This window comes from Dipteris shenzhenensis, chromosome 17 (assembly GCF_047967505.1).
Source record: "Dipteris shenzhenensis isolate YYH24624 ecotype China chromosome 17, Dip_SZ_1.0, whole genome shotgun sequence".
Taxonomy (NCBI): domain Eukaryota; kingdom Viridiplantae; phylum Streptophyta; class Polypodiopsida; order Gleicheniales; family Dipteridaceae; genus Dipteris; species Dipteris shenzhenensis.
In genome coordinates, this window is record NC_141612.1 from 52,655,303 (window position 1) to 52,669,948 (window position 14,646).

General features: G+C 39.9%; 1 protein-coding gene across 3 annotated transcripts in view; it reads right to left on the reverse strand.

Annotated features, from left to right (window-relative positions):
* Positions 1-11,230, reverse strand: part of LOC147892283 (anaphase-promoting complex subunit) — a 191,470-nt gene extending 180,240 nt beyond the window's left edge. The window contains exons 1-4 of one of the 3 annotated variants that reach the window (XM_087388196.1): positions 11,141-11,230; positions 10,893-10,974; positions 10,620-10,806; positions 1,300-1,459 (exon numbers count right to left, since the gene is read on the reverse strand). In XM_087388196.1, the coding sequence (XP_087244322.1) occupies positions 1,300-1,459; positions 10,620-10,784 (325 nt within the window). In that variant the 5' untranslated portion in view covers positions 10,785-10,806; positions 10,893-10,974; positions 11,141-11,230. Of the gene's footprint in view, positions 1-1,299; positions 1,460-10,619; positions 11,071-11,140 lie in introns of those variants that run through there. The other 2 variants (XM_087388195.1, XM_087388197.1) reach the window with 2 other exon arrangements.
* Between the last annotated feature and the right edge of the window lie 3,416 nt (positions 11,231-14,646).

Here is a 14,646-nt window from a genome sequence, read left to right on the forward strand (position 1 = left end):
TACACTACATACATATACATGTATATATATGTATATATTACATATACATACAGTACATATATATACATGTAGATATATGTATATTATATACATGTATATATATGTATATATGCATGTATGATATATATACATGTTTTTAGTTGGCTACTGTTGAGAGATGCTATGATTGTTTACCATATTAAGAGAGCCGTGACATACATACATACATACATACATACATATATTTATATACATGTACATATGCATGTATATATACATGTACATATACATGTATATGTATATTATATATATGTGTGTATATATACATACATACATACATATATATGTACATGTATATATAATATACATATATGTACATGTACATATACATACACATATATATATACTATAGATATATATACATGTACATAATATGTACATGTATATATATGTATATTATATATATATGTGTATAGATGTATATACACATATCGTGTATATATATGTATCCTATATATATATATGTAAATACACATATATATATAATATACATACATATACATGTATATGTATGTATATTATATAGATATATGTATATACACATATATATATAATATACATACATATACAAGTAAATGTACATGTATGTATGTATGTATGTATGAATGTCACGGCTCTCTTAATATGGTAAACAATCATAGCATCTCCCAACAGTAGCCAACTAAAAACCTTTAGGGTATGCAATCATGGTCCAAAGCTTTCTCATCCTTCTAAGTCAATCAAGACCATGAACAAGAGAGGCCACCCCACAAATATCACCATCGAAAGATGCAATACTGCTTTGCACTATGTTAGATTTTACAACAGAAGTTAAATTTTCCCAAGACAAAGTTCTTCAAAGATATTGTCAATTTTGATGAGTGATGCTATGTTTATAGCATCATTAAACTGAAAAGGGCATACTTCTCAAAAGCACTTAACAATCTTGAATTGGATCAAAGACAAACCCAGTACACAACTAGAGAAGATCCTTAAAGCCAAATTTGTCACAAAAGCCCGAGACAGACTATACCATCTTATCTGGCCTTCTATCTACATTCCTTCAGAAAATCCCATCCTTATAATGTCCCAATGTCCAACTAAGAATTACTTAGAAGCACTAGACAACACATGAAACTGGTGACTTGTTCAACTTCTAGGCAGAATATACAATTTAGTTTTCATTCATAGAGATTTCTTTCTTTCTGTAACATGTGCACGCGCACAGAAAATACAATGTGAGATTGGAACACATCTGAAAACGTTTTCCAAAAAACATACCTCTTAAACCCAGTGCAAACGTAAATAAATCCTCAGGGGACAAAAATGTCACAAGACGGCTTGCCACTTGATTCACAACTAAATCTCCCCCAGCCTCAAGAGCTAGCTTTAATTGGTACCGCAACTCTTCAAACGATGGCTCCACAAAATTTTCATGGGCCTAGACATATTTACATCTACATTAGAAGTGCAACTCCGTGCCAAATTTTTCAAACACGCATACAATATTATAATGACAGTATTTTTGTAAATTTTATTGTGAATCATGATAAGCCACCTGTGTAGAGGACAATAGTTAAAACTACCTTTGACGATCTTACAAGTTTATGAGGACACATCAACAAAAATTTCATGTACTCTAATATGTTCATCCCAAGATTCTGAAATATCAAATTCTTCCATATTAGGAACCTACTCAGCTCCATGAGTAAATTGCATGTCACAGAGATTACATTTCTCATAAGTGCATACTGATCCCCTATAAGGCGTGCTAAGTCTTGTACACGATGGACTGATGAAGGCTAGCACATGAGGGAAAGCTAGTCAAAGATAATCCAAATCATGCAAGCACAATCAATTATGAAAAAGCATCCCTATCACTTTAGCGTGATGCATGAGACGTTTATTTTATCAAGTTGAATCTTTGCCAAAACTAGCACAAGATGGTTACATGCAACCATGACAAAGGCTCTCACTCACCAAAACCCTAGTCAAATATAATCCATATACTTCATATGAGCACAAATTGCTAACAAAAAAACATTCCTATCACTTAAGCTTGCACAATGAGAAATGTTCATAAAGATGAATAACGATTAGCACTCACTAAGTTCAAACTAAAAATGCATAGCCCTTACGCTTGAACTGCTTGTCCTGGAGCATTGAATGGGAGACCTTTTTAGACTGTACTCAAATATAAGCTTTCATATGAGATAGATGCATCGTGGTACACAGATTGTGCTTTATAAAGCAGGCAATATTCAAATGATGAGGCACTAGTCGCCGGGCTATACGTTCACTTCAATGCACACGAACTGTGTAAAGTAGTCCTACCACCCAAAAACTTAATGTGCACATAGTTAACATGCTATACATGAGCATGGATTATTACATGATGTATGTTAAAAATGTGCATACATCGGGGGGAGGGGGGCACAAGGCTCTCTTTATATGCAAAGACATATTAAACGACAGCAATGATGTACAAAAATCCATTCATACGAGAGTGCGCAACTTACGGATTTATTATGACACAGACCATCTTGGGCTGTCATTTCCCCTTCTTCTACCCTGCTTTTTGCCCACCACTCCTTCTTTCATCTCCCTTGCAAGCCTGGAGGTCTAGGCCCCTCCCCCCCCCCCCCCCCCCAACCACCTTTTCTAATTCCCCGGTCCTGTGGGTCGGCACATAGCCCCATAAGGGGGGCGTTTGTTGCCTATATGCAGCTGAGCTGCCATGAGGCAATCGCCTCTTCCCCTTCCTAGTTTCTGGGCTGCCAGCCCTTCGTGTCTCCCTTTCTTCTTTATTTTTCTCCCTCCCCCCACTTCCCTACAGCCTTTTTGGGCCTGTTTTGGCTACACTTGGAGGGTTTTTCTCCTTGATGAAGCGCCTTGACCCAAAGGAAGCTTGCTGGCAAAGGTCATGAACTGGATACGACCATGTCAGCTGCTGGAGGCTGTCATAATGATCGTAGAATTTTGAAGCAGTGTGAATTGAGCCTCGGTCAGTTCATAAGCCTGTGTTTTTGTTCAAGTTGATTTTTGTCAGGCTGAACAGAGTTCAGAAGTGTGGCTGAAAAACTAATTTGTGAGCTTCAACAGGTCGAACGAAGGTGCAAATTTTCATATCTTTCATTTGTGGACTATTATGCCCCATTCCTAGCGTACATGCATGCAAATCAAGGAAGGAGCATCGATCTAGCAGAACAGTTCGCTGCTGTTCTGAGTTGCTGCTTTAATAGCATTTTGGCTCACATGGCTTCTGGAGGTGCGAGTTTACAACGCCTAGAATCGGATGTTTTGCATGCATGTGCATATTACGCACCATTGCATGCTGCTGATTTGCTGCATGTCAATGCATGCAAGCAGCCTCTCTCTTGATTCATAAGCATATACTAAATCTGGTTTGATGTCATGTGCAAAGTAAATGTGCATGCATGCCTTGTTTTTAGGCACATGTGTGCACCAGACAGCCATGCATGTAAGAGTACTAAAGTAAATTATTATTTTCAAGGCATGTGCCTAATTGAGTGTGCATGAATGGATGCATGTGGCCATGCGATTGCATGAGGGTTGCATGTGGGTTGTCTTTTACTTCATGCACTTTACTTTCATTTTACTCCAGTGGGACTAGCTCTACACCTACGAGTTGAAGGCAGTCCTTTCTTTTTGTGGCCAGGCAAGGACACCCAATGCATGAGCGATTTGATGGCATGCATGCAGTCTTTTAAGGCGTGCATAGTCTGCCATAAGTATTTTTAGGAGTCCATGTCTGAGCTGAGTGCATCAGCCATGTTGCATGCTACTTTTAGACCAAGAATAGTCAGTTTTTGGCCAATAATAGCAATAATTCGTCACCCCTTTGCTGTTCATCCACTATCAGATTCAATGAAGAGGTCAATTATATCTCAAACTCGATACTGTTGAACTTCGAAGCATGCTTGGAACATTTTGAAAGCAATGCATCAGGCTTGTAATGAGGCAAGAGCCTCATTTTCTAGAAGAGAGCTTGATACAATGCATATGGGTGAAGGAGATTCATTGGCATACCACGTTATAAAGATTCAGGACTTGCATGAGCAACTTCTGAATTTTGATGAAGTCGTAACAGATGTGCAGCTTGTCTATGAGGGAAAATCCCAACCCTCTCACTTTTCAGAAGTTAATGGGACTTTTGTTGCAAGAAGAGCAAGCAAGAGATAATATGTCATTGAATGCACATGGTGGAGAGCAAGCTCTTGCTGCAAAAGATAGCCACAAAGGCAAATATCAGCCCAAACATAATGCTGGTCATACTTCTAGAAAGGACAAGAAGGATGCTCATAAGCCCAAGAAAAGGGAAAATGCCATTATTGTAAAAAGCCATCACATCAATGAGCACCCAAAGAGAATTGCAAAACAGAAGAATAAAGGTCTGGTATGGCTGTTGCAAGCTCTTCCACCAAGAAAAGATGATGCCTCCGCAAAGCTTGTAGAGGATGATTAGGCCTTCTTTAGATGCACTTATGATGCCTCTTGGGATTCACACACATTCAATGTTAATGAAACTCCAAATACTCATAGCGGTGCATCCAGACATATCATGTCCAAGAAGGCCTTATTTGACATGCTGTCATGTGCTCCTGTTGGCAAAAAGATAAATTGTGCCAACAACTATTCCTATCCAATTAGAGGGATTGGTGAGATTTTACTTGCAGTTGTTGATGGCTTGGATCTCCGCATCCATGATGCTTTGTATTCCCTAAAGACTTTGCTTTCAGTTTCCTCATTCACTAGAGCAGGATTTCAGGTCATCTTTGAAGATGAAAGGTGTATGGTTCGTAAAAGAGAAATGACAAGACATCGGTGTTATCAGGCACACTCTATCACGGTCTTTTTCAGCTTGATGCATGTGTGAAAAGAGCACAAACTGCATCCACCTCCGTCATGTAGGGTACAGAGTTGTGGCATGGACAAGCAAACCTTGGTAGTCTTATGCTTTTGCAGAAGTTTCATATGGTGGATGCCTTGCCTCCTCTGGAAACTCCTCCTAAGCATGTGTGAGGGCAACATTCTTGGAAAAATGCATAGGTTCTCACCCCAAGGGATGGTGCCGTCCGGGCTGAAAAGACATTGCAGCTCATTCAAAGTGACGTTTACAGTCCTATGAGAATACACTCTCTTGGAAGTCATTCCTACTTTCACTTTCGTAAGATTCACTTGGGTATTTGCACTTTTCATAAGATTCACTTGGGTGTTTGTCACTTTCGTAAGATTCACTTGGGTGTTTGCACTTAGGCAAAAATCGTAAGTGTTCACTGCATTTAAGGAATGGTGGAGAATCAATCTAGCTGCAGGATAGAGACTCTACGTTTGGATAGAGAGGGAAGGTACACGTCCAAGGAGTTAGCAAACTTCTAAAGGCATCACATGTGAATGCACAGTCCGCTATACTCCTCAATATAATGGAGTGGCTGAGCGGTAGAACAAGTCACTCATGGAGATGGGAAGGTGCATGATTAAGGCAAAAGCATTGTCTCACAAGTTTTGGATGACAGCAATTATGTGCTCTAATCATGTTTTGAATAGGTGTCCCAAAGCACTTAAGGTTATGACACCATATCAAGCTTGGTATGAAAGAAGACCCTATGTCACTTACTTCGGTACATATGGATGTGTAGCATATGCACGTGTGCCTCAGGAATAGAGAGGAAAGCTTGATGGCAAAGCTCAGAAGTACATATTCGTGGCTACAGCATTAAGAGCAAGGGCTACAAACTCTACACTCTTGAGACCAAGAAGGTCTTTACCATCAGATATACCTTTGTAAGACTAGAATAAGTCCAATCATACAAAATTATATTTTTTGTTGTTCTAAAGACCAAAAATCTACACAGAAAATAAAAGGGAAAATGAAAGAGAAGAAAAAAGAGGTAAACAAAACTTTTATGAAAAACAAAAGGAAGACATACTTAGCAAGCAAAGCAACACTTATGTCGTCATCAGTGCCCAAGCATAAGCAGCTATACTGGGTTTCTAAAGACCAGCGGAGTCTCTTGGGCAAACCCAGTGCTTACTAAAATACGTCAAATAAACAAAAGAGAAAGAAAAGAAGAAAAAGAAGAAAGGAAGAAGGTGACTAAGCAAAAATAAACAAGCAAGCCAAGAAACAAAAAACAAAAACTTCCCAAAAACTGGAATTAACTCTCTCTCTCTCTCTCTCTCTCTCTCTCTCTCTCTCTCTCTCTCTCTCTCTTTTAAACTGACAGGACCCTTTACACTTATGTATCGCTTCCTACAAAGAGGCAAAATTACATTCCTAACTTAAAAAGCACAAGCAAACTCAATCAAACTCTCTTTTGCTGAGAAATCAGATTTGCCCCTTGCTAGTTTGGATAAAAATCAGGGTTCATCAGATACACTGGAGGTTGTTGCCCATTTCTTTTGATGCTGGAGCTGAGATGACTGTTGAAAATCAGAATTCGCAGGGGGTTTCACAAGATGTGAATGCCTCAGTTCAGCTACAGGTTGATCCTATCACTCAGCAAGAAATTGAGGATACACTGGCACACAAAAGTTCAGCAGTGCAGAAGCTAAGACAGTCCCTCATTGGTTGCTTCGTACTCTCCAATAGAGCAAGCTCTTTGCACCTCTCCTGGATGCACAAGTAGTGACACTAGAGATGCTGAGGATGCCAACTACTGTGACTCAGCTTGGGCCAGTAATTTGCGAAGTGATGAACCTAATTGTTTTGATGATGCAAGTGATAATGTGGGCTGGATGCAGGCTATTCTTGGGCAAGTAATTTGCTGAGAATAGATGAGCATGATTGTTTTGATGATGCAAGTGATAACATGCATTCAATGCAGGTTATGCAGGAAGAGATTGATTCCATTCAAAAAAGAACCACACTTGAGATTTGGTGGACTTTCCTATGGGCAAGAAAGCAAGTGGGTATATAAGCTAAACATAGATCAAATGGATCTAACAGATCCCGTCTCATGGCAAAGGACTATGCACAGAAGGACATAGATTATGACGAGACCTTTGCTCCCACTTCTCATACGACTACCATTAGGTGTGCGGTTGCCATGGCTGCCTTTTATGGAAGGAATCTCCATCAGTTGGACAAGATTACGTTCCTGAATGCGGACCCCTTGCCGGAGATTTATGTGTCTCAATCCATTGGTTTTGTTGTGTTTGGCAAGGAAGACAAGGTTTGCGAGTTAAAGAAGGTTTTGTATCGCTTGAAGCAAGCTCCTAGAACCTGGTATGCAAAGATTGATGCCTATTTGACCAGCCAAGGTATGCAGAATAGTCTAAATGAAAGCACCCTCTATGTGAAGAAAGAAGGGTCTGATTTGCTCATTGTTTTGTATGTCGATGACATGCTGCTCACAGCTAATGCTGCAAAAACTGCAGGTGTCAAAGCTGGATTGCAGATGACATTTGAAATCTCTGATTTGAGGCTGCCATAGTATTACTTGGTCATTCAATTTGTCAAGATGGCAAAGGCATTGGTTTGTCAAAGTATCTTGGTAAACAGCTAGAAAGGTTCATATTTCAGAACTGTAAGCCCATCCCAAAACTCCTATGGAGCCGGGGCTTAAGTTGTCCATCCATGAATCATTTGACGAGCTGCAGGATGCCTAATTGCTTGTGTAATACTTGGCCAAACATTCAGTTTGTAATGTCCCAATTGAGTAGCTTTTGTTGGAAATGGAAGAAAGAGAACGCAAGAGAATGGAACTGAGCAAAGCCAAAACGAAATTGCAGCAACACCAATGAACTACAAAGCTAAAGTAGTTACGGAGAGAAAACCCTAGAATAAACCCTAACTGGGGGCATAAGTTGTGTGGCGACAAACTCAACCTTTAACCGAGGTTAGGGGTTAACAACCCTAATAAAGAAAAAAAGTGTCCCTATTTCAGTCAAGGCCACAAACTGCTTGATGACATTGCAAACTTTGGGCTTCTACTTAAGAGTAAAGACCCAAGTACGGACGAGCTGTAATTTTCGTGAAGCCTGGACTGCACCATCCTTGGGAAAGGAAAAACGATACCCTCACATATTTTGTTCGGAGGAGTCTCCAAATGAGGCAAGGCATCGACCAGCCAATAACTCTGCATCCTGCATGGTAAAAGTAGAAGCCAAAAAGATGAACATGCTCTTTTCTCATAAGCATCAAGCTGAAAGAACCCATGACATAATATACTGGTGAAAACCTCTCTCCCTATCACGGACCGTACATCTGAATTCTTCTTAATCCCAGAGACATCCAAAAGATCTTGGAGGCAAAAAATCTAAGTTCTCCAATCCCTTTACTGGATAAGAAAAATCATTGACACACGAAACTGACTTGCGAAGTGGTGCACTAGATAAGTTTTCAAATAAAGATTTATGTGAAGCGTATGGCGGGAAGCACCGCTGTCAAAGTACCATGTCTCAGCCGTCTCATTTACACTGAAAATGAGTGACCCACGAAACATCATAGCTGCAAGTAAAGAAGGCCCAATCATGCTCAACAAAATGAGCAGAAGTATCATCGAACCTACACGATGAGCTGAGTCTAAAACTACCATAACAAACTCTTTTCTTTTTCTATCTTGAAAGCCTTGTGAAGCATTCACTGATGTGATGACCAAACTTTTGGCAATAGCGGCACTTGCCTTTCTTGAGAGGCTTTGAGGCATCCTTTCTATCTTTCCACCTGCATGTTCATGTCCGTAACCACTGCTAGAGGCATGACTTGGCTGAATTTTCTTTTTTGCCCTTATCCTTTGCTGAAAAAGCATGCTCCCCACTACAAGAACGTGAAGCCATATCCTTTCGCATCTGCTCCTCCTGCAACAAGAGTGCTACCAACTCTTGAAAAGTGAGGCGATTTTGATTTCCTCACATCAAAAGGTTGAGAGATGTAAGAAAATCAAGATAAGACAAGTTTAAAGTAACGGTAACAAGCTGTGAGTCTAGAATGAGAATCAATGTTTCAAGAGTTGCCCTTGTAAATCTTGAATCATGGTGACATGTTCCTCCACAGAGTCACCCTCATCCATGCCTTCATGATAAGCTTGATACAGATTTCTCAAAATATCCTACGCATCTTTAGCAATCCGGCAAGACCTGACATGAGGGATAGTAACCTCTTGACATTCGGCAAATCAAAGCCAAGGCTCGAGTATCCCACCTCCTTTGCTCAGGAGTAATGCTTGCAAGTGCTTGCCCAACAGAGGCAACTGTTGTCCTTGTTGCCCACCACAACCCCCCTTGTTGTGGAGAGGAGTACTTGGCGCTATAGGACCGGGTCATGCCTCATCACCTGTAAACGCCCTTGGCAACCAACAGATTGCGAATCAAAAAACTCCAAAGAGAATAGTTAGTGCCATCCAACCGATCCTCCTAGGCAACCAACTGGAATACATTGGATTTTGTTGTGCCATTTAAGTAAAGAAAAAGAGAAAAATATTTCTCAACAAAGTTCACGTGCTGTAAACACCCTACTCAAGTAACAAATACCACTACCAAAGCCTCTACTAGGCTTGAGAATGCCCCTAATATACCAGAAAGATCCCATGCTTGGATATGTCCTACAATCTTGGAATTCTCTCTAAAAAGCCAACCAACTCTTGACTCAACAAGGCATAAACTCAACTGAAAGACAACCCTGTTCTGAACCAATAGCCAATTGCAAAGCCCTATTCCCTTCAAGAAAGTAAACACATGACGGGTGAAGACGGGAGCTGGCCTGATGCACGATGAAGTAAGGGTGGGAGTGGCTTTTGTTTATAGTTCAACCAATAGTCTGGGATTCGGGCCCCAAAACTAGGAAATATAGCAAATGAACCACCGATAGAGCTGATCCGCGGGGTGAAGATTGTACTCAACGCAATAGAAGCTCCGCAAAATGCTGATTTTTATCACTATTTTGCATAAAACAGCAAGTTCAATTTACGTATTCAGTGATACTTTTCCACGATGATCCAATGTGAGCCTTGAAACCGGTTATGCACAAATAAGATATGTGAGCAGTTTAGTACAATATTGCTTGAGCTTCCGTTGCACTTATTCTTGGTGTAGTTGTCCCCTACTTGTGAGTTTTCTGTTGCATTCCAAACCCAATCCTCACATACTCCAAAACATTGTCTCTCTTTTAAACACTAAAAAAGAAAGCAACAATTGAATCCATTCATAATCGTGAAAGTTCCAAAACCACGACTTATAAACCAACTCAACACTCTTAGCTTGACGTTAGGAAGTACTTGGTCGAAAGTCTTTGAATTGTTGGAGAATAAGTGTAGCTTGTTGAATGTAATGAGTGTAGCTTGTTAGTTTGTAAGGAGATTTGGAAAGACTCTAGAGAGAGCTTCATATGCAGTCTATGCTTATTATGTAGTCTGCGATGTAGTCTGCGTTTATTTTGTGAGGCAAATAGTAGTCCTTGTAAGAATTTGAGAAAAAAGACCTACTCCTAATATTACATTAGGAGTAGACTACTACTTGAGCTTTCAGCTACCGGTTAGCACAACACTGCTTTGAGTTCTCGAGTATTATATTAAGGGAACATAAATTTATTCAGGTTAGCATTAAATATACACCTGAAACGCAGGGAAGAGTTTGCAAACCTGCAACAGCTGAAGTAGGAAAAGTGCAAGCCTGTGACGAGCCGAAGTGGATAGGACACATGGTGGAGGAGAGGAATTCGCGGGGAGGGCGTACGATTGGAGCAAAATGCACATGGAAAGCTTGTGGGGCGTCAAGACAAAACCCGTCACGCCACCGTTAGTCATTGCTTTCTTTGAACTGCACCAGCTGCGATCAAAGGTACTGATTAAAAGGACGAGGATGACAATAACAACACGTTTCGCATTAGACGGGATGGGTAATAGAGTGGATACCAAGAGAGTTCGAATCAACGGAACGAAAGTTTTAAATGTAAGCTCGAATTTGTGTAGGTTTGAACGTGGTTAGAGTGTTCTCCTTTAGACGATAGACCAACATAATCACAAACAAATATAGTGTTACAATGGAGTCAGAAATTAAATCCCTCGGCATTCATTCGTTCATTGATCACTCCTATATTTCACAATCCCATTCTCGTCATAGAGCACTTAACTACGAACTTGAAATTCAACTTGAATCCTACCATTTTAACACATCTTTAAAAGGATAAAAAAGAATGAGTAAAAATATGGACATGAGACATGACTCAAAGTCCCTCGGAACCCAAGTCTCCTTGCAAATGTTAGGGGTGCTTTAATAATTGACTTGGTGATGCCCAAAGATTTGTGCCTTTGGGAATTCAAGCCCAATGAATACATGAATAAGGCTATGTTCACAAGAGCTCATGATTTATTCTTGTTGTAATCTATACAATATTGTGATGTGGACTACAACCATACAAATAAAGGTGTTGTCATCGTTCGATCTTGCATCCAACTTTATTATCTCTGCTTCACCTATGGTTACGTTGTTTTCTAATGAATGATCTAATTAGTTAGGTTCCTTTTAGAAAAGAGGTGCTTTTCTTGTTGGAAAGCAGTGGAAAGCATGACTAAATTTGAGACTACTATTGGGAAAATTTTGGAACCTTCTAAAGGCATAGAATTGTACATTTAATCATGTAGAGGGACAAATATCTATGAGAAAATATGATCCTCTATGTATTTCCTCCCATTGCCTCATTAAAGCAACTTCAATCATCATGAACCAATTGCCAACTTTGATATGTAGGCTCAAATGTCTCTAGCTACAATGGTTGATGGTGATAGGACACATGTAACATTCATGCATGTTCTTTTTGGGCTAGGACCCAAAGCAAAGGCAAAGTGTTATCACAAAGTTCAAGCTATGCCTATTGATATGAAACTAGTAGAGTAGGTCATGCAGAGGCTGAGGTGATGAAAAATTTTGCACATATCAGTGGACCAACCAAGGATATTAAAAAGGATGTCATAGATGATCCTAAGTTTCTAAAACCTCCTAAATATAAACCAATCTAAGGAGCCAAAATTTATTTTGAATCTACAAAATAGGGAAGTTTTCAAGACCATCTTGACATAAATCATGATACCACCTATCAATATAGGAAGTGAAAGATGGTAGCCACACAATAATCAATTCCTAGGGTAAGATGTTCTTGGAATTTTGCTTATGCAAAGAGTTGTGCTAGAACTAAAGCAATAGAGAGTTAGCTTTAGATATGATTAATAGCCATAGCACTCTGATAACTAGGGTCCTTTGCCACCTCACTCTCATTGCCTTGCGTGTCTTCTAGCACCATCGGAGAATCAGGCAACCTGAACTTGATGTTGACAAGCTGGTATGAGCTGCTCCCTGCTTTGCTCAATTGTTAACAACTTGCTTCATTTACTCTTTGTCTATTCACTTTGGTTTTTGGTCAAAGGACTCTCTTTTGGTTGTACATTAATCTCCAAAACATCAATTTTGGTGTTCAACATTGTCTCCAACTCTACATCGAGCCGTGTACTCATGGCTAGAATTTCATACTTATGCAGCCATTGTCATGTGTGGCCTTGCCACAAGGGAATCGGTAGTGTGTGGCAGTCGTAAAAGAGCTTGTAGATCCTTGTTGCCTTATGCATCAATAATTCATTCTATACTATATGTCTTGGCCCATGTTGAGGCCCATGATTAGATTGGTCTTGCTCTTCGAGTCTTGGATTGATTGGAGGGTGGATAATGAGCTGAGCAGTGAAGTAATGTGGTTTGCCTCCACCTCCAAATTATATTCACCTTGTTTTGATGGTGCACCTCCATGGGTGCTTCATGTTGAGTGGGATTGACAAGGAGATGGGGTAGATATCTGGCTACCATTTGTACATCGGCCCCAAAACTTCACTTCCTTTTCAATCGCTCTTGGTGGATCCAATCCTTAAGGGTCAACATCGACGTCAATGGGCTCCTCCTTAGGGATTACCCATACTCATCCTTGCTCTCATAGCTCTTTAATCTACTTTTGCTCACCTTTGCAAATTGATTTGCATTGCGCTACTCAAGCTACATGCCCTACCTCTTTGTCCACTTATATCTTCACCTCTTGAGTGCTTATAGCTTGGCTTCTTCTTTGGATCGCTTCCTCGGTGTTTTTTTGCCTAATTTTTTGCTTTGTAGGCAACTTTCTCCTTTACTTTCTTGACCTCTCACTCTTCAGCTTTGCTGGCCACATGCTTCATTGCCTTCCCAACCTCTTGGTTTGCTTCTTCATTAGCTATCTGATTCATTATTTCTTTGGCCACTCGGGCTCGATATCTTGGCTCTTTCCCTCTCTTTTTTTTCTCCAATGTTGCTTAGTCTCACTTGGCTTTGGCCTACCACCGCTTCCTTTGTTTTCATACTTGGTGTTTTCTAGCTGAGGCTCCCTTTAAGGATCCTAGGGTCATGAAGGCTGACACACAAGTTATTCTTGTGCCACCCTTTCCTTTATTGTCATTCTCTTTCTTTGATTCTAGGATTTTGCATATCAGCCTAGAGCCCCATGGGTAGTTAGAAGCTCTTTGACTTGTTGTTGCTGACCATCTTATTGCCACCAAATCCCCCTCATATACTTTTGAGCCCTCTTGAGTGAGTTTAGCCTAGACCTCTATCAAAATTTCATTTGATATGGGGAACTTTTCCTCATCCTTATTGCATTGCATCTCCATTTCACTATGTCTGAGCATACTTCACATATGTCTTTCTATGCATTTTGGTGGTTTACCTTCTTGGCTTCCTTGCACAGTGCCGCTATCTCTCTTTGCACCATCCATCTCATAAATGGTCACAATTTGTCACTAAATATGCCCTTTTCGTTTTGGCTTTCCTTGTCTTTTAATCCTCTTTAGAAGACACAAACTCCATATAGTGATTCATTAGCCTCCCCTAGCCTTGGTAATCCTTGATCATGTAGTGTAGTAAATTTGTTGCTTGGTGAACCCTTTGTGCATACGTATTGTAGTAGTGGGTCAAGTTGACTTGATTGCATGCATTACTATTGGGGATATAGACAATGCCTACAAGGAATATTGTTGAATTGCAACCTCTTACCATCAACAAACACGAGATGCACAAGCCACTTTTCAATGTATCAAAAAAGGTGGTAGCATCAGAGGAATGGATACAAATTTTGTGGGTCTTGTCGTGCAAAACCCCTCTACCATTCCTACACCTATTACTTATGTTCAGGACAAGCTGTTTTGTCCTATATGTTAGGGGTTTTGTCCTTTATGTTAGGGGTTTTGATACGGCCACCAATTATTGTACTCACCCTTCTTGCCATCAATGTCACCTAGCCAACCTTGTGAATACCCCAAAGGTTAGAAGTGCATGTGCAACCTGCAATGCTCGTGGCATGGTATTCTTGGAATTAGAGCAACACATTTGCTAATCCAAGGCTGCACAGACTGTATTGATTCTACATTCCATTTTGTAAACTTTCAATGATATTCATTCCATTAGGATTAATATCTTGAAGTCACGTATATTTTTAAAGGTTTTATTAAATGCTAATTCCAAATGTGGTGTGAAAGAGTGTCAAAATTTTGTTCTATTGATATATTGATAATGTATAAGTTGTTGTTTCAAAAAGATAAATTGTAAAATTAAAAGAACACAACAAAACATTGCTTTATGTTATTTTTCACTTTGTAATAC